The sequence below is a fragment of the Stegodyphus dumicola genome, chromosome 5 (assembly GCF_044657685.1).
Source record: "Stegodyphus dumicola isolate Sdum_Otavi_A_Nest chromosome 5, ASM4465768v1".
Taxonomy (NCBI): domain Eukaryota; kingdom Metazoa; phylum Arthropoda; class Arachnida; order Araneae; family Eresidae; genus Stegodyphus; species Stegodyphus dumicola.
In genome coordinates, this window is record NC_140772.1 from 202,579,452 (window position 1) to 202,600,988 (window position 21,537).

General features: G+C 31.7%; 1 protein-coding gene across 4 annotated transcripts in view; it reads left to right on the forward strand.

Annotated features, from left to right (window-relative positions):
- LOC118187679 (cGMP-specific 3',5'-cyclic phosphodiesterase-like) overlaps positions 1 to 21,537 on the forward strand; it is an 883,923-nt gene that overhangs the window by 843,894 nt on the left and 18,492 nt on the right. For all 4 annotated transcript variants that reach the window (XM_085817555.1, XM_085817557.1, XM_085817554.1 and 1 more), the window contains 8 exons: positions 13,424 to 13,567; positions 14,440 to 14,526; positions 16,073 to 16,134; positions 16,250 to 16,319; positions 16,430 to 16,504; positions 19,758 to 19,895; positions 20,152 to 20,295; positions 20,985 to 21,131. In XM_085817555.1, the coding sequence (XP_085673681.1) occupies positions 13,424 to 13,567; positions 14,440 to 14,526; positions 16,073 to 16,134; positions 16,250 to 16,319; positions 16,430 to 16,504; positions 19,758 to 19,895; positions 20,152 to 20,295; positions 20,985 to 21,131 (867 nt within the window). The remainder of the gene's footprint in view (positions 1 to 13,423; positions 13,568 to 14,439; positions 14,527 to 16,072; positions 16,135 to 16,249; positions 16,320 to 16,429; positions 16,505 to 19,757; positions 19,896 to 20,151; positions 20,296 to 20,984; positions 21,132 to 21,537) is intronic.

Here is a 21,537-nt window from a genome sequence, read left to right on the forward strand (position 1 = left end):
TATACCCACTCTGTTACTCGGCTCCGTGAGCTCAGGTTTTTTATTCTTATATGTTAAAATTGTGTAATTATGTTAGTAAATTGTGCATTTTTTGGTTTGATTGAATGATTGATGATTGAATTATGTTGCTCCTATCTTTCGGTTAAAGTTTTCATGCCTTTAGTGAATCTGCATACAAAATTTGTAGATTATCGACAATTTAAAACTTGTTTAAGTAGTTTAAGTACGGCTAAGCTTATTTTTTTTACTATAGCAACCATATTTGTTTACATTTGAAACTTAGCAGAATAGTGGATTTGTTGCCAATCTAAGGAAACTAAGCTTTGCAAAACACCTGTTTCTTTTTTATTTGTCTAATTTCTTTTATACATCGTTTCAGATTTATTATAGTATTTGAATAGGACGATTAGATAATTCTTCAGCTGATATAAATTTTTGCGCATTCTGAGTTATAAAATGAATGAGATATGTAACGCTGTTAAGCGAACTTAGCGCCAGAGTGTCGCTATGGTAAATAAATATAGTGAATTTTAAGGAGCGCATTTATTCTACTGTGGTTTATGCACTATCGGCGAAGTAGATTTGATTCAATTCAATAAGTTTAAATGAAATTTAGGAAAAAATGCGTATAATTTAATATTCAGTGGAAGGTGTATACATCAGATATTTTCCCTTTATGTAACCATATGATAAATACTCATATTTTATTTTCGTATAACGTTCGTGATTTGATAACAACAACCATTTTCTCGCTTGAATGTGAATAAAAGTTAATTAAATTAAAGAAACTACGCAGCTTGTTGTTTTAATGCAAATTTCTCTTTACCGTGCATGCTGGTATTGAACTTCACAGAAAGATTCTCCCGCGATTACTGATTGTCAGTAATGTTGATGGATTCGAGTGATCTTATCAATTTGCTTGGCAAAATCAAGAATCTGAAAACTGATTAGCATAGCTTCAAAAAATAAAAGCCACTTAAGCGCATCATGTGGAAATACTTTTGTAATCTCCAAATTTTCGGGTGAAATCTAGCTACAGGGTTAACATTCTAGTACGATAAGCATATGTCTGTTTAAGAACGATTATTCTGAATTTAGAATGAGTTACATTTCTGTTTAGAACGATGCAGTTTATGTTTCACGGATGGCAGTGAACGATACTATACGCAAAGAAGAACTATGCGAATGATCTTCTGAAAGTTTTAATTTAGCCTCAAAATCAAATTCTAAAACATCAAAAACAACCCTCCCCCCAAAAAACAAACTTATCTCCATAATGCTACGTAACAAATGAAATCCTTCTTCGCCTACTTAATCTTATATCACTTATTTTTTGTTCATGCTCATTTCCATTCCCCTTTTATATTTCATCACTCAAGCATGTAACATATTTCTGTGATGCATTTACCTGGTTATGAGAATTTTATTCCCTATTCAATTTCCAGATATTCTTAAAATGCTTATACTTTTATCAGATGTAGGGACGTTAGGTTATTTTAAGCAAGAGGTATGAAAAATGTGTAGTGCTCTTGACCTGGACTCGAATCTGGACCTCTCGAATACGCGCCGAGTGTGCTACCGTTACAAAACGAAAGCATGCAGGAAGGAGGAAAAAAATAAAAAAAAATTTACATGTTTCCTGTTTTGAATTTTCGAATTTCGTGATGATGTGATTTTTCAGCTGGATTTGAGTTTGCAGATATATTCTCTGTTATAAATAAAATTCATTTTTGAGTCCCTAAAAGCAAAAATTACATATTTTAATTTCCGAAGAGCTTTATAACGTTCCTCGTCTATGTGATTATATCATCTCAAACTATGAAAAGCGTAAACTTTTGTATTCAGAATCATGAATCTCACGTCAGAGAAGAAATTATTGTATTTTTTTATTAGTCATTATAAATTAGTCATTTTTTATTAGTCATTATAATAAATTGATCAGTATTGAATAAAGTAATCCTCCACCCGAATATGGACACCTGGAAGCCTGAATTTTGAATTTGAATTTGTTTTACTATCTATTTCATAGTTTGTAAAACTTTAACGAATTTTGATTAAAAAACTCAATGATTTCAAAGCGAGCAGTGGCAACACCGCACAGAATAAAAAACATTTTTATGTCCAACGTGCGAGAATGTCTATCGGAAATTCTAATGATATGCTGTTTTTTTTTGAATACTTTTAGCCCAAAGGGGAGTTAGCCCCAATATTCTCGAAACGTGTATCTGTGCATAAATGGGTGCAAAACGGGTGCTGTCTCCTCCATACAAATCGGTTCTCGAAGCTCCACGTGTACTCGTGTCCTGTTGAGAATTTCAATTTTGTATCTCTAGTAGAATTCCCAGCTGATAAAATCTAAATGATGTCACTCCAGCTAAACAATTTTTTCATTGTGACAGAATCTTTTTCAATTAGGAAAACGAGTACTCGTTCTGTTGCTCTCAGATTCGCTTAACATAATTTTCAAAAAAAAAAAAAAAAAAAAAAGGGGGTGTAACCATTTAAACGTACAGCTTGACGTCGACTGAATATGACCGAACAGATGCCGAGTGAAATCTTTATTAGATTTTTGGTTTACTTTTCTAATATGCAACAAGGAAGAAGTTTTGTAGGGTTGTTGGCTATCGTAAAAACAGTTAAAGTCGTTCAGTTTTCTGTGCAGTGTTACTGCAATAATTTTGTAAAAGTAATGAATAGATTTCTGATACTTTTGTCTCGGTAAGATGGATTAAAAAAAAAAAAACCTCTGATATTATCTGGGAATTCACCAACTGTTTAAAAGACTTTCTTTTTATTTCTTCTTTATTCTTTTTATTTCTTATTTAAAAAAATTTATTTCTTCAGAAAAGTGATTTTCTGAAGAAATAAATTAATCGTTGTAGTTATAAAATTTTTATTTTTATGCTTCCTCTCCCATTAAACTTTCGCTGAGATCAAGTCCATTTAAAAAAAAAAAAATCGGGACATAAAATATATTACCTGTACTTCAAATCACCGCAGTATTCACCGCTTATAACAATTATATTGAGGTATTTATAAAGAATAGCTACTTTAATAATTAAAAAAAAGTCTGAAAGCTTTCAGATTTTACATTACGCCCAAAGGGGCGTTTTTTTAACGTTTTCTGTGTTACCTTTATTTATTAAATATTATGTTCTTCGCGCTTAAACCATAAAATTCAATTCAACAGCAATATTTTAAAATGAGCATATCTTTAGAATTTCCAATACACAGTCTCACACGCTGGAGATAAAAATGCTTTTTTATTTTCGTACAGTGTTGCCATTGCTCGCTTTGAAATCGTTGAGTTTCTTAATCAAAAATTCGTTAATGTGTTACAAAATATAAAATCGATTATAAAACAAATTCCAAAAATCGAAATTTTGGCTTTCAGATGCCCATATTCGGAGGAGGATTACATCATTCAAAATTGGATGTCTCTAGGTACCGTTGTTTTACACAATGCGAGAAACATACATACATACATTTATGCAGATTCTTCATTATTTAATTTCTTTAAATAGGACACAAAGCGATAATATTTGGTGGGAGCAATTCGAAAAGTGAACCGACATTTATAGTGAATCAAAGCAAAATTTCAAAACTAAACTAATAACCCTTAAACGCCAACGCGCTTTGGGCCAAGTGCTTTGAGCTAAAAATGATCTTACAGCCATATTATGACAAGAATATAGGGCAGACTGTACGAACTTAACATAATACTAATACTGAAGAATTTCCTTATGAGTGATTAGCACGAATTTGGCCAGGCCAGACAAATAAATGCTTTTTTATTTAAATCAGTCAGGTTAACCAGTTTTGAATTTTTTTTTTTTTTTAAATGGGCTTTTTGCTTTTAGATCACTTAATCTGTTAATCAGTAGCAGACTAATTCGAAAATTATGTAATTTACGCTTTGCCGAATGGCAACGCACTGATGCTGGGAAGGTAAAAATGTTTTATTTCCGGTAGTGCTTTATTTTTTTTTAACAGCCAAATCCAATGTTGATAATTTGAAAGGAAGGACACACACTGGTGCGCGGAAGACAAAAATGTTTTGTTTTCAGCAGTGGCAAAACACAGCTTTAAGCCATACGATTTTTAATCCAGTCATCGGATTCGCACAAAATATTAAATAAATGAAAAACAAATACGAAATTTAAAATTCAAATTTTCGGGTGTAGCGCTAATGGGCGTTTTAAATATGGCGGCTCTAGATGCCACAGTTTTTCCACAATGTGGCGAATATATACATACATATATGCATGAACCGATTCTTCATTGTCCAGTAATATAAAGATAAGTATAGTTTTAATAAGAATAGTTTTAAAGTGTAATGTTTTACACTTTAAAACTGTGCGCCATTTTTGACGCTCATAGTCAAAAAGTGCTTTTTGAACGGATAAGGTATCGAGAGACTGCAGAAAAGACAAACATTAGCTATATGCTGCGTTGATAAACCCTGCTGATATTCCTGTTTTCCGAACGAGTTAACTCAATTAATCCGGATAATAAGAATTCTGCAGCCTTTTATAAGTAAATTACTTTTATTGCTGTTAATGCTTTTGCTGAGTTGTGGGTCAAGTCAAGAGAATAAACACCTCCCCGCCACAGCCTTTTTTCTTAAAATAACTCGCCCGCGTACATTTACCCCAGTTGTATGTGAATCTTTGTTCAAGCGGGAAATTTTCATAATTTATCTTCTGAAGGCGTTTGTTCTGAGTGTCCGGCAATGGGGCGTCAGATGACATTGGAGCTCCCAAATCGTATAATAAGCTACAGACTGTCTCAACAAACATTCGAATGTGACATCCAGTGTTTGTTTAGTCTCCCCTAACACACGGACATATATGTATTCTTTCTTAACTTTTTTCCCACTTGCTTTTTTTCCCCCTCCGAAGTCTTAATAACCAGACTTAGTTCGCGATGTTCTATTTGATTGCGCACACTGGCAACAGGAGAACTTTATAGATCTATTTTTAATGAAATTACTTCATCAATGAGATGAAAGTTGGCAGACAAAACCGGAAAGGAGGGGAGGACAGGAAGAAAAAAAGAAAGCTATGGTTGTACCACATGTATTTATAATTAACTTAGATACATTACAACATTTTTTAAATGTTTTATTTGCTTATTTATTTTTTAGCGTTAAATGATGTTCCTTGAACCAGTGTTATGACAGTCTTTACACTAATGATTTGCCTTTATCGACCATTTAAATTATCATCTGCTTTATATTTCAGGTCGGGTTAATTCGTTAACACTTTGCTTTAGCTTTTTGCCTTATATTCTTTTTTTTAACACTTTAATACAACTTGTTATCCATCGTAGTTTTTTACTTTGCCTTTGAGACTCTCTGCATCATTGCAGTGAGGCTGTCATCGAGACTGTCTGAATCATTTCAGTCGGATAGAAGCTCGTAAATTTGTTTCAACAAGCCGCAAAATATTCAGCTTTATAATAAGCGCTCGAGTGCTGCCATTCCCGACATACGAAGGTCCTTCGTCTTTTCTTCTTAACTCGATGGTCCTGAGTGTCGTAACAAGGTAAATAAATGATGGTTAAGAAACGGTATGTTGTTGTTGAGTTTTAAAATTCAGTCTTAGATTCACCTTAGAGAATCCCTTCCATATATTTTTTTCCTTATTTTGTTTAATCGTTTTTCGTAAGATATGAAAGAGAAGCACATCAATCTCAGATTCAAAATTAGATAAAAATTCAACATTATACTATACTAACGTTTATTTCATTTGGGGAAGGGACTGTATGCATACTGAAGTGAAACAAGCTGTCCTTGCTATACAAAGAGCAAAAATACTCTGCCTAAAACAGCAGCAAATTTTTAAAGAGCTGAAAGCTGTTTTTTAAATTGTCAAAATTATTAGCCCAAAGGAGCAGTTTGCCCAGAAGGGCTATTAATTTCGTTTTGGCATTCTACCTTGATTCATTATAAATGGCGAATTACTTTTAAAATTATTGCCACCAAATATTAGAGCCCTGTGTTAAATAATGAAGAATCTGCAGGAATATGTGTATGTTTCTGGCACTGTGATAAAACAACGGTATCTAGAGCCATCGAATTTTGAATATACGTCTCTATCCAAATATGAGCATCTGGAAGCCCAAATTTAAAATTTAGAATTTGTTTTATTATCTATTTCATATTTTGTAAACCTTTAACGAATTTTTTGATTAACAAACTCAACGATCCCAAAGCGAGCAATGGGCGACACTATGCAGAAGGAAAGAAGAAGGGGGAAAAAATATTTTTATCTAAAGCGCGCGAGACGGTGTATCGGAAATTCGATACACCGTCTAATATAAAGATATGCTCATTTAAAAATTATTTTGCGATCTCGCTATTGAACTGAATTTTATGGTTTAAATGCGAAGAACATGATATTTAACAAATAAGGGTAACGCACAAAACGTTAAAAAAAACGCCTCTTTGGGCATAATATAAAATCTGAAAGCTTTTAGTTTTTATATTATGTTTATTTATTTTTTATTATTTGTTTATTTATTATTTTATTATTTGTTTATTTATTTTTTATTATTATTATTATCTTTGTTTTTTCACATAAGAAGCTGAATATTCTAAATAAAACGCTAAATGTCATTCCAGCGTTTAAATTAAGATTAATGAGTTTAACATTATGTCTATTATCTAATAATTTAATAGTATTTAATCCCATTGAATGAAGTTTTATTTTCATTGAATTGCATGGAAGTGAATACTTAAATGAGATCAATAAGCGCACAAGATTTCCTCTAAAACTATTGCTGCGGCAACCTATTAAATTGTTTGAGGCATCTTTAGCTCCATGTAAACAAAGTTTTCTGTATTGTATAATGTTTAATGAAGAAGTTTTGAGTTCTTTATTTTTGTCTTGCCGCGAAGTGAGAACTGAATTGACTGAATGAGAAGTATACCTCTAATGAAATTCGCTGAAATAAAGTTTGCAGGAAAAAGTGTGTATAATTTTAATGGGCTGTACAAAGAAATCATGTTGTGTCAGCAGATTTTTTAAATAAAGAAAACGTGTTTTTGAGATGAACACTTACCCCCCCCCTTGCTCTTGAGATCACTTTTTTTCTGAAAGGTATCTATCTACCCACTTCTTATTAAAAGAAACGAGGCAAAAAAGTTAATGACGTGAAATTTATAAAAATTGAAATGAGGTGTCATATTTTGTAGCTATCTTTCTAATTATTAATTTTTTCTTCTCAGTGCTTCTAACGGGTTTTGGGCTAGCAACAGGAAATGAAAAAAAAAAATTGTCAAAAGTTATGACGTATGTAGCATCGAGTTGTTTTGCTTCGGAACCGAAACGAGAGATACTGATATTAAGTACGTGGAAGAGAATTCATTTCGGAAATTGGGAATTATCTCAGAAACTGTTTACCGTTAGAAACATGATTTGATCCGTTATTCGAAACTGCTGTTTTACTTTGGAATTAGCGGGGCTAAATTTCTGCGGACCATGTAGAAGACCGTCAGGAGAGAGAAAGAGGAATAAATAAATAAATAAAATGCCTAATCAAATTATTAATAATTAAGATGAAAATTTAACAGAATGTAAAGATATAAATTAAAATTTAACAGAATATAAAAATATAAATTAAAATTTAACAAACGATTTTAATAAGCGATTAATTTTGTTACTAAAAATAAAATTTTGTGATCAAATATCTACCGAAAGTGTGTTCCAGTTACATAACTGTCGAAGCCTTCTTAATTTAGGGATCCGGTGCGCTCCGGCTAGAATTATGATTTATCCCAAAAACTAAGAAGTGCCGGGGCCCTGGCTCCCTTGGGCTCCGGCGCAAGTTCTGGAAATTAGTTATATTTTGATATCATCTTGGTATTTCTGTAATGAATCGTGAGATGTTCACGTTTTCAAAGCGAGACAGTAATTATAATACGATTGGAAAGAAAGATTGTACATGATTGAAATGGTTTGGTATAAATATATATTTGTAACTGCTTGATTTATACGGGACGCTTATTGTGCTGATCGCTTACAGCTGAATTGTTTAAAACACGCAACGTTTTCTTCTTAGAATATAATGCGCATAAACATATTTAGTCAAGATACAATAACACGCCAAACAAATATTAATTTAGAAATCAAACAACAGAAATCAGAGCTTTTGCAGCTGAGGATCATGGTTCGGTAAAAACCATCGAAACTAGTCCTGTGAAAATTTGAAAATATAACGCTGATTTTTGTTGTTTGACTTCTAAAGTAATATTTAGTTATCTTTACGTACTTCATACATATTTAAAATTAGTATATATTTTATTAAAAACAGGCTTTTCATATGGAGGGTTCAGAGGCCAAGTGGCTTTAATTTCATCTTGGGTAGATCCAAACAGCATAATTAGAATGACATGGAATATACATTGTTAGTAAAAAATAAATGGAGCTGATCATTTTGTGCCCAATCAAATTATTCAACCGTTTCAGTATTACAATCGTCCCCCACATAGCATAAAAACACCCTCGGGATATCCTAAGGATGTTGTTCGCGAGATAAGCGCACATCCTCAAGACATCCTGGAATATTCTCCTAAACACATCCTACCGACTGTGAAGTATCCCAGTATATCCTCAGGATATCCTAACAAAGTCCCATCGACAGCATATTGGATGCTGCCAGGATCTGAAGTCCTACTTACTACTGCATCCTTACGACATCCCGAAATATCCAACTGACCTCCTAAGCACATCCCATTATATTCTCAAAACATCGTATCTAGGTCCCATCGACAGCGTATGGGATGTTAATAGGATTTAAAATTCTTCTTATTGCATCAGGGAAAATCCCAGTAACCTCCTAAACACATCCCATTATGTCCTCAGAACATCCTGTCTAGGTTGTATATTGAAAGAGTGATTGAGGCCTTGAGATAAATTAGAGACAAAAACATGTTAATAATTACCCTCTTCTGACATGTGATATTATGAACCTTATAAAAGAAGAGTAAAACAAGCTGGCAATTTTTTACAGAATAAATTGCACAGAGAAGGAATATATTTAAAGGCATCAAACTTGCCCTTTTTCTTGACTATTATTGCTTTGCATCTAGTCTTGAAGAATGTATTCTGTTTTATTACTGTACTTTGAAGAGGTCTACTTCGCTTAAGCTTATGGAATCTCATCTAATTAAATCTGTTATTTGGGCTATAATTATCTTTGCATTTCATGGTGTATGGTGCACTCATCTAATTTTCAGCCATTTGACTGATGTCGCTTAGCATCCGTTTAATTAAACATAATATCATCAACTACAATATATCATCTAAGATACCATTTATCATAAGTTCATATGATGGATTTTATTTGCAACTAATTCTTCAGTGCTTGCTTTTGTTGCTGTAAAAAAGAAAAGAAGAAAGGGAGGCATATTATCTGTCCTTCATCTAACAGCAATTTTTTTTTTATTTTAGAAATTAAAGTACTGAACTTCGTATCATCGCGTAGACATTTGACGCGGTTTCCATAAGAAGTATAGTTAAACCATTTTGCTTTGCTCTGACCTATTCCCCAGTATAAAGCAGTGTAACTAGATACGGCTGTGGAAATTTTCTCGAGAACTGAATTATTGAAATAATATCTGGAAGTATTTTCTAAATGATGAGGGTAAAGAGAAATGAAGCCCCTTCCCCATCCAATCCCATAAATTAGAAATTTTATAACTTTATTTTAATTAAAATTTTAATAAATATATAATTTTTAAAATATATACGGTAATAAATAATTTATTTCTGCTTGGAACATTTTAGTCTGAAGAACTGATTTTGAGTCAATTACCTTTGAAAAGAAGGCTTGAATATAGATAATGAAACAATGTTAACCATTCTTGCTATTTTAGTGCTGCCGGTTAAAAGGGAGACTGTTCGAACTTATTTAAACGATGATACAGCGACAGCCATCAAATCTATCAAAGCTAATCATGCAATTGATAAAATGCAAGAATTTCTTTACACTGTATAGGACTGTTGCACCAATTGGAGAATTAAAATTAACGCCAGTAAGTCTCAACTTTTAATCCTTCGCAAAAACAAAAAAACGCACCAAGTTTAAAGAACTTTTCCTTTTTCAAGAGCCTGTTCTATTCGTTAGAAAATCCAAATACTTGTGAGTGATTCTTAACCATAATCTCACTTGGACCAACCATATTAAGAATGTTAAAAATAAAGCCATTGGAATTATGTGCAGATTTCTTCCAGTAATTGGAAATTTTTCTGGTCTTAGCCTTAGAATCAGGAGACATATTTATACTACTTGTATCCGACCTATTCCTTGTTATGCATCTCTTGCTTGGAATACTGCCTCTCCTAATCAATTACATCAACTTCAAGTAGTGCAGAATAAATTTCTTAGTATTATCACTGATGCTGACTTTCTCATCCGAAATGAACTTCTTCACAGAGATCTTAAGCTTGAAACCATCACAGAATTTATTAAAAGAACAAATGATAAATTCTTCTCTAAAGCTGTCCAATGCGACTATGTGAACTATTCTCAAGTCTTCAACTACGAAATACTCAATGAAGACTGCAACATAAGACCACTTGCAGCTCACACCTTCATGGAATGAGGACACTGCTTCTTCTCTTGCTCCTCACTTGGTGCCTGTAATTTCTTTCATTTTATCTGATGAAGACTGTGCTGTGCTTTAAGTTGTTTGGATTTGCTAGTGTGACGTTGTAATGACTGTTGTGTGTTGATTTTCTGTTGTATGGGTTGAATTTGAGTAGTTATGTAGTAGTATGGAACTTTTGTTGTTGTTGTATAGTATTTTGAATCATTTTTGGCATTTGTCATTTCTCTGAATTGTCAAGGATCCGTTCGGATTTTCTTCATCTTGTCAAGTTCCATTCACCTGCCAGATGCCTTTTTCCTTTTGGTAACCCCTCTCACTTTTCCGTACTCCGTTTTCTCTTCCGAGATGTTTTCCATTTCCAGAATTCATTATGTCATGTGGCCTTGGCCTTAATTTATGAAACCGGCAACGTTGCGCCTGTAATAGCTCCGTAATATAGATCTGTCTAAGTCTTATTTAAACTTTGAATAATAAGTTGTTATTATATGATTAACTAATCATATTTTTTAGAATCAAAAACAAAAAATTAGTCGTATTTTTTCTTCAACTGTTACAGAACTTAATTTTATTTTTTATTTTTCGCAAAATTAATTGTTTATTCAATTTATTCAGTATGTAGGGCCTATTGTGTTGTTGGCACAGCGCTCTCGGAATACCGAAGGCGTAAAAACATCAGTTTTCCATTAGGAGGAATTTGCTTCTGTTGGTGCTGCCATCTATTGTTATAAATTAAAATGAAAAACATTGTGGTTATTCAGAATATTCGGGCATCTCAAAAGAATTTAAATTTCTTCTTCTTTTTTTATTCTTAATTAACTGCTTTGGAATATTTCAGATTCCAGATGTTTTCATTTATTGTTATTTCATTCAGAAGTCTGAATTTTATTTCCGTCTAAAATGATTGCACATCCGTTTGCAGCGCTCGAAAATCATGTTTATCATTTTTAGCCCAAAAGGGCTGTCACTCCCGAAACGGGATTTGGTAGCTTATCACTTTAAATGTCTGAATCATTTTTGAAATTACTGCCAGGAAATATTATCGCTCTGTATTACTTTTAAAGAAATTAAATAATGAAGAATCTGCTTGAATATATGTATGTTTCTCGCACTGTGGAAGAACGACGTTTCCTAAGGCCATCAAATTTTGAAAACAGTCCTCTACCCGAATATGTGCACCTGAAAGTTCGAATTTTTTAATTTCGAATTTTATATTTTATATTTTGTAAAACTTTAATGAAATTTTAACCATTTCAACGATCTGAAAGTAAGCAGTGGCAACACTGTACGCATTAAAACATTATCATTCTTATCGCGCGGGAATGTATATCGGAAATTCTAAAAATATGTTATTTTTTAATATTTTGTGATCTTGCTATTCAACTGAATTTTATCTGGCGTAATTGCGAAGAATATGATATTTAATTAATAAATTTAACACCCAAAATATTATTAATAAAAACACCAAAAAACGTTTTGTGCAAGTCATCTTGCTACGAAAATCTTACATTGATATAATAAACTGAGAAAAGACTGGGGAAAATATTAAAAAAATGTATGCCAACACTTCATTGGGAATTCTAAACATACGCTGCTTTTATCATTTATCTAAGTTTGATGTTAAATTGTATATGGCGTAAAAGCGAAAAAAAAAAATGTGCCTAATAATTTAAAAAGACAAAAAGAAATGCATTAGCAGGAGTAAGTGCAACAGAAGACTAGTAGACTGCAAGCTCAGCGAGTGTGTAAAAATACGTTAACAAACCCTTTTGGTCGTCCGTTAAAATCCTGAGTCCTTTCAGATTGTATTTTTTAATTTTTAATTGAATTTTTATTTTTATTCTACTTCATATTTTCATTATGGCGTGCTGTCTGGAAACCATATGTTCTTGTAAGCTCTGAAACCGTCAAGTACAATATCTGTAGTTGGTTTGTTATTTTCGCTTTCACATTCACGACTTCATTTCTTCTCCTTGGTTACTTTCAAGGATCAATGGACTACTTTCACTTTTCAGCTATAACTTTCTATGCCGTATTCAGTGAAATAAATTGTAGTTGCAGCGTGTAACACTGCAATGAAAAGAAAGCAATGGAAATTTTCATTCCAGTTAAGAAAACGTTTAAAAGGAAAAAGCTTCTCTTAAACTCCTCGTTGTCAGAAAGCCTGCATAGTCCTCTGATAAAGGATCTTCGAATAAGGTAAGATATTTATATTTGAGGAAAGCCTATAGTAACTCTTTTACTTTCAAAATTATAATATGAAAAACAGAGTTATTTAAAATACATGTGGCTAATTTTCCCTCAGAGGCAGGCCTAATAAAAATATAAATAAATTTTAAAAACTTACTTTTGTGGAAAGAAGGAAATTACTACGTCAATATTCCTGCCAGCACAGCAATCCAAATATTGCAAAAGTTTTCGATATTTTGGAACTTTTGCAAATAGGACAACAAATTTAAGCGCCTTAAATGTTTCTTAATATTACATTGTATGAATTATCTGCCCGATTTTTAATAGTCTTTGGAAATCGGAAGTAGTAAAATTAGTATGAAATTTTACATATGCCATCGCAGTGTATTGTGCGCCTAGTTTTACACTTATGTTGTTATCAAAATCCGGCTTGATGAATTTAGATTAATGTAAACACTCTTCATATTGCATGGATATATTTTTTTTATAGTTTAAACATTCACTTAGTGCTACGAAGTTTGATTTATATGAGGATTTCGTTACTTTCTGTTGATTTTGAAATACATATTAAAGTTGTGTTAAATATATGTTTGTTTCTTAACTGTTCATTTCATTTTCCAGCTTTTACTTAGCCTGGCCAAATCTATATTTGAAGAGACCTCGTCTTTGGATCGCCTTATCAATAAAATCATGGTCAAAGCAGAGGAGTTACTTCAATGTGAAAAATGTAGAGTTTATCTCGTGGACACAGAACATGATGACCAGGTAAGTAATTTATGGAATTTTTTTAAAACATGAATTTAATGTTTTCAAAATTTGTTATATTCCTTCCCCCTTAAGTTTAAAAAAACCCTTACCTCAGTACTTTTTTTACTTAATGCTGACAGAATTCGAGTTTCATAAGCATTTAATTAGGTTTATTTTTAGCCCAAAGGACGTTAGCCCAGAGGGACTATTAATTTCGTTTTGGCATTTTGCGTCGAATCACTTTCTGTGGTGAAAAATTTCTGGATTCGTGATTCTGTGATGAAAAATTTCGGGATTCGTCGATTGTGTGGTGAAAATTGAGTCTTCTCTGGCCTCAGATTGTGAATACCATGTTCTCCATCTACTTAATTCCGCATGTATGATATTCCACTTCAGACAAACACCTATCTTCGGGCTTCACTAATTGTATGTAAGGCTAGAAAGCTAAAACTACTCAAGAGACAAAAATGAAAATGTGATTCGCAAGTTGTAAGTCGAAACAACGTCAAGTGTAATTCCCCATTATCGCGGATAACGATAACTTTCGGGAAAAATAGAATTCAACTAGTCGGAACAAAACTGATTTAGGGCACTTGCTTTTGCTTGAGTGTTATCCGTTCCTGCCCTGTGTGAGAAAAAGTAAAAATAACAAGTTTTATGGGGGTACGGGTAATAGATTATTCCGATTACTGAATATCCGGATTTCGGTCTCTACTATAAATGCGTAAATAATAATTTAATGTATAAAGTATATTTTGCACTTTTTTTTTTTTTTTTTTTGAAAAAACAACGAAAATACTTACGTGCTGGAACTTTTTTATACATAGTTTCAGTGAATTTACATTTAATTCTGTTGTAAATGAATTAATTAATTATGTTTTTAATTTCAGCTTATTTATCAAAGATTGGACAGTTCTGAGGAAAAATCTAATTCTTTGCCACCAATATTCAAACCAAAAAAGTTTTCAAGACCTCAGGTACGTAATTTTATATTTTACCCCTTCTTTAAAAAGCTGTAAAGTTATATATAGTCATCAAGTCATAATATAAAGAACTTAAGAGAACTATATACAAGGTAGAAATTTTCAGAGTACTTAGGGCCGACGCTAGGGTTTATGGCGCCCACCTGCGAACTCAAAAATGGCGCCTTTGAGGGATTTTTAGTTTTTACTTTGTGTGTTGTAGGAGATTTTGAGTGTCGACGAGAAATCATACAGTAAAATTATGCTTGAGCAGTAAGTAATCTGTTACTTTACCTAATGTTTACCTAATTGGACATATATGTAATTTTTCACTTGTTAGTTATGCAAAATTTTACATTTTTGGGGGGGAATACATTCTCATACGTATGATTTTATTTTTAAGATTAAATTTGATTTTGAAACTGATTAATCTGTTTTTGCAACCAAGTAAAATCAAAAACCTTTTAAATTAAATCACTAAGCTGGAAAGTGTTAAATTATTAGGATAAGGACTCCTCTGAGCTGTTATCTTGGATTATATCGAGCCTTGGATAAGTCCTATCACTTTCGAAAGTGGCCAGTCTAAAGATTTTTTATTATTACTTCCAATTAATGCGATGTCGTTGACATTTACTTTCTTCGACAAACTTTCATTCACCACCATCTTCAGCTCGCCTAAGTATTCACGATGAAATCTTCTCTAACTTTTCTCTCAATCTTAGTCTGCATCTGAACCGTTTACTGAGAGCTTGAGCTTCTATCAAGTCTAGATCAGATATTCCAACTTTTTCAACATCATTCCGGAACATATTAAAAGTCAGGAGAAATAAGTTATAGATCGAGAGTCGATAATTCCTTCACAGTCATAGAGAATTTTTTTGTAATTCTTCGAAATCCAGCAAGGCTTTCCCAAGAACTTTTCTTAGTCATTTAAAAACAGATATCGTTGTCTTCCACTAAAAAGTAGAAGGAAGAATGAACTCATGGCGGATCTTCTTTCGTAGAGCTGTAAACTTCAATTTCCTTTCAATTAATATTATTTAAAGCACTATCCGCTGCTATAAAACTACTTCCATTATCACTATAATTTATAAATGGTTCTCTCTATGCTATTCCTCTATGCTTAATCTTAAATCTCTATGCCTTATTTAATATCAATATCTTAATGCCATGTCTCTAATGCTTAATCTTTGGAACCCTTGAAAGAAAACGATTAGTTGACAGAAAGTATGAGATGTACCTCATAGTATACTCTACATGTAAATAGACATATCGAAGCTTTCTTTTGGGTTGCCTTCCCTTTGCTTTTGCGGTATAAAGGATCAGCGAAATCTATATCTGTTACTTCAAAAGCCTTGCATATCGTACACGATCTTCAAGCAAAGCAGTTAAAAAAGCCTCTGTATATTTAATTTTGTGTCATTTGTATTGTAATCATTAAGAACGTCTTAAATATAATCTTTCACTTTGGATTTCATTTTTTAATATAATTTCATATCTAAGAAATACTTTATATAACTTGGTATCTTTTCTAATTACATTTTTCTTCATTTTTTCTTAGGATGTTGTTTTTACTACAATTTTTGAACTTCACAGAGATGAACAGGAGATTAGGAGGCCTAGGTGAGTTAATGTAATTAATAAAGCTATATTTTAATATTTAAAATCTCCAATGTTTATTAACTTTTTATACATGTTTCCGATTGTTCAAGGAGTGATTGTTAAATTTTCCCTGTAGTTTGAAAGATCTGTCAGGTTCTGAAGTAGCACATCTACATTTTGCACGGCATGTCGTAGCCACTGAACAAGTGAGTAGTATAATTTAAATACTTATATTTTATTTCTTAAATTACCGTTTACAAAATGCATTAAATAAACATAATAAAATAGCATTAAAAAGCTAATTGCATTCTTACAGACGTTTAATTGGTCAGGAACTGATGAAGAAATAAAAGATGTCAGAGCCTCAAACATTTCAGGAGTTCCACCTGATGTAAGTTCATATTCTTCTGTGTTTTCTTATATACTTTATTATTGGTCCTTTGCAGTGCTCTTCCTTGCAAGTGTTTGACGCCGGTGACTTTCGTCATACGTTTGTCGTTTCAACGCCATTTAAAGTTTTTCTATGCACTGACATCAATTTGCTCCGGAAAAAGTTGGTGTTGCCATTTGGAAATTTTGTATTTGCCTTTCTTTAGCACCTGAGCTTGATTTTTCGCCTAGTGGGTAGAAAGACTTAGTGAATAGTGAATGCAAAATAAGACATTTGTCTGCTTTGTTTGCATTGTTCGTCTATCGTCACAATCTCGAGCACATGCCTTCAATTAACAATATCTGAAATTTCATTTCGATTTGTTGAGCGGATAGTCCGCTAAGGGTTCATATATCAGGGATGCTGTTTATGACCGCCCTGTACATATAATAATTTGTGTAGTGACATGTACACGTTTGTCGGTCTAGTATCAGCACTGGTACTTTTCACCGATTTATAAGATATACCTAATATACGAAGTAAGAAAGGGAAATAGTGAACTATATGTTGGCTGACAGAGAAGTATTTGTAGATTACATCATGGATGTTAGTAAAATTATGATTCCGCTATACTTCCGTTTGTTAATCGTAAGTTTTAGGGTACAGATTTAATATTATTATTAGCTAAAAGATCTTTTGAACAGAAGGTAGAATGCATTATGAATCATTAATATTACCAGAGCTTAAAATGCATCGGGGGTTTCATCCGCAGAGAACCCGTTGGCGCCGTTGCATTTTTACTCGCCGTTCATCGACGATGAGCCGAGACGAAAACGTGATTTTTAGTGCATGTAAATTCAAATTAGCAGACAAAACAATATATTAAGCATATGGTAGTAAAAATTCACAGATAATAAGCATGTAGATGTAAAACTAACCGGTTAAACATGATATACGAAAATAAATTTGTATTAAATTCAAGTTAGCACAGAAAAGAATATATTAAGCATAAGACAATATGTAAGGATTTATAACGGAAATAAAAATTCATTTAAAAATATAAATTAGTATTAACATACTGAAATTAACCGGTTGAGCGTGATATACGAAAAAAATTTGTCTTAAATTCCAGTTAACACAGAAAACAATATATTCCTTACACCAGCAGTGGTTTGCTAATTTTGATGACCATGTGCATCGAACTATTCTGTCATCTTAGATAATCAATATTTTTTATTTCAATTTAATCATCTATTTATGTCACACCTGCCATCCTCTGAAAGGTTATTGTTCGAAAAGCATTAACAATATATTATCTTGTTAAAATTTTACGCCATAAAAATTGATTTATTCACATAATTTTAGATGACAATAACCAATAATAAAAATAAAAGCATTTCTTAATTATTTAAAATGCACATGCGCATTTTTGCTGCCTACGAAAACAAATTTTAGCGGTTGGAAACCTCATGGTTCTTAGAGCTGTTAATAATTAAGGAACACAACGTGAACAGCCGTGTTACAAATTAGCATTCATCCCTCCCGCCGTATTTTCTTCCTTTCATCGCGAACCCAGAACTGGCATATATCTACGAAAATATTTATATCTATTCGTTGTTAAAAAATTCAGAAAAAATAATAATAAATAAGAGAAGAAGAATATAAATCTGCAAATGCGAACAACGACAGTAATAATTCAACAAAATGAACGCATGAGGAATGGTTGCAAACTTCGAACAAGAGAATAGAATGAATCAGATGGGTTACCAGGTTTGAACTATTATCGCCAAAGTTGGCGATGTTTACATTTACCGGGTTCTCTGCGGAAGTGCTTCCTGCATCGGAGACCTAGAGGCTTCGTCACTTCTTTATGTAACTGAACAACAGTTTCAGCAGAAATTTGGTGTCAAAACCTTTTATTTTTAGCAATTAAATTATGTTAAAAATCGGTTCTCACTTCTGAATGCATGTCTTTCTTTCCTTGAAAGACAAACCCTTGAATGGAGGTCGAGACTTTTAAGGAAAGAAAACCTCCCACCCACATGTCAAAGGCTTATTCTCTAGAAAGTACAGTGAAGTTAGGACAACAGGAAAATTTTTCGTTCCGACACTAGTGCTTCCCGAGGAAAAGAGCACCTGCAGACTTTTTGGAACCATGTCACCGAAAGATAGGGAGACGAAAATTGTCGCATGTGATTTTTTCTCTGCTAACTCTCGGTTTCGGCAAAATTTTGTTCTCCTTTCACATTCTGCTTGACAGTTAGAATTTTATTGACAAGAGATTAGAGTCAGAAAATGTTAGACTGCTCTATTTTTGTTTTCATACCCATACATTCTCTGTTAAAAAGTTGTCTATAGTCTGTTACTGTTTATAGCATTCTCTTTATCTAGCAATGCTTTAACCATTTTAACATTTTTCATTTTTTCATTTGTGTCTGCGGAAAACGAATGTATTTGTCCATTGGTGTCTGTGGTAAAAGAATATCTTTATCTCTATCATCCCTTGAATGAGCACATTATATTCAGAGATTAAATTCAACCAGATACCGGTTGAACTATTTCTTAGCTTTTGCGTGAAATTGTAATTCCAATCTGAACTCCAAATAAGTCAAGATCCAGTACTTTACTTTATTATTTAGCTATTTACAATTTATTTAATTATTTATTAAATTTTAATTTATCTCCTTATAGTATTTTGTTAAATTTTAATTTTAATTACATAATTATTCTAATGATTAATAATATAATCATTAATTATTTAATTATTTTAACAATGAATTGTTTAATTATTAATTAATTTATTATTGTATTAGTCATTTTATTTATTTATTTATTCTTGTTCCTCTTTCTTGATGATCTTTCACGGGACTCTGTCACTTCTAGTTTTAGAAATTAAGCCCTGAATATTATATAAAAATTGCATGGCATATATGTATGTTTTCCATCCTTTAATTTTTCTATATTTTTTTATTTGTTATAATGTATTTTTTTTCTTTTAGGGAGAATTTAAATGATTTCCTTACTAGATCCATTTCTTATATATCCATGTTTTTTTCCCTTATATTCTTTCTTTTTGATCATCAAACTTCTTAAACATATGTGGAAACATGAGGAATAATAGTCTTGTAATAAAAGCAAATAAAGATGTTTGCATAATTTTTATATTAATAATTATTTGTATTATTTTTAACTTTTTATGTTAAATATAAATTGGTATGTATGTGCACAAAAAATAGTACTAAGTATGTTGAATGTTTATTTTTTAATATTACAGTTACCGTTTGAGAAATTAAGAAGTCGAGTATTATCCATTCCCATATTCAGCAGTGATAAAAAGGTCATTGGTGTTGCACAGTTAGTAAATAAATTGAAGGGACAAGTGTTTACAGAATGTGATATTAGTACACTAGAGGTAAAATATATAACACTTTCATTCGTAATGATATTTAAATACATTATTTATGAATATAAATTCTCTATTTATAGCATGAGAATCTTAAATAATACAAATCTTATTTTTAGAAATTAGCTATATATAATGATTTTAAAATATGTTCATGTGCAAGAGTGTAATACTTTCATTTACTTGTATATCAAAGTACACCTTTTCTAAAAATATATATGATTCTACTAATTGCTTGGAAGAAATTAATACAGCTTCTTTTTAGGCATTTTCAATATTTTGTGGTCTCGGCATTTACAACACACAGATGTATGAAAATGCAAGCAAACTGATGGCCAAACAGAAAGTAGCTCTAGAAGTATTATCTTATCATGCATCATCATCTTTAGAAGAAGCTAAAAAGTTAATGGTAAGAATCAAATAAAACATTGAATGTTATTATGCGTAAGTGTTGCTGTCAAAATATACTTTCTAGCCATTGCCTTTTTTAGTCATTTAAAATAAATTATTTATGATAATGCTTAGTTTTTAAAATTAAGTATTCAGTTCCATCATCAGAATAACAAATAAGAAATATACATTTTAACATTTTTTTTGTCTATATGCATGCGGATCTAAACATTTTCTATAAACAATGACTAAACAAAAAATATAGAGATATTCTTTCTATACCTGCCACTATCTGTAGGCAATACTTTCAGATTGATTTCTTAAATCTTTTTTGGATGCAAATAGAAACAAATAATTATTTACATAGAAAATTTAATTCAGTGACATTTAAAATGTAATTTATATTTTATTTCAGATAATTACAAAGCAAAAAGTTAAAATCTTGTCTAGTTAATATATCATAGGAATTGTTTTATTTTCTTAGAGTACTTACTTTTAAAAAAACTTGTATTCCTTTAGTAAAAGGTAATTACCCTGCTTGAAATCTGTACATGTAAAAAAGAGTGGTGGCTTGTATTCCATCTGTGAAGATTTTTATGTGTGTTACTTTAAGTTTGGGTTTTAAGTGTAGTAAAATTATCACAGATGTACATAATGTTGAATGCATCCCATTTAAAATTATCTGAATCACTTTTAATTTCCTTTTAGCAAATATCCATACCATCTGCAGAAAAGTTCAAATTGTCTAGTTTTCAGTTCAGTGATTTCAGGTTGAGCGATGATGATACTTGCCAGGCAGCGATTCGCATGTTTATGGAGTTAGATCTCATTCATAAATTCCGGATTCCTTATCAAGTAAGTTGCTTAATTTATCTCACTTTCATGATTTCTTTGTCAAATCATCTTTTAAAAAAGTTTTAGGGTACTCCTTTATTGTAAAGCCCCCAAGACTGAATCACTAATCAATCAAGGTATCTCACTACATGTTCTTATTACACCTCACTACATTTTACATCTCGGTTGATTAACTATTAATTTTTGGCAGCCACTATGATAAGGGGTGAATTTACAGTAAATGTTGAGTGTATTATGTTTTTGATTTCTAAGAGCCAAAAAGTTTAATAAGCTTTAAAGTTTTTTAAAAAAGTTTTATACAATAATTTATTATAATCTGTCTAAAGCTTCCGAATAGTATATAACATAAAGGAAATTTGTATTGATGAAAAAAATACAATTTGAGTTTAAAACTTAAGGAAGGGCT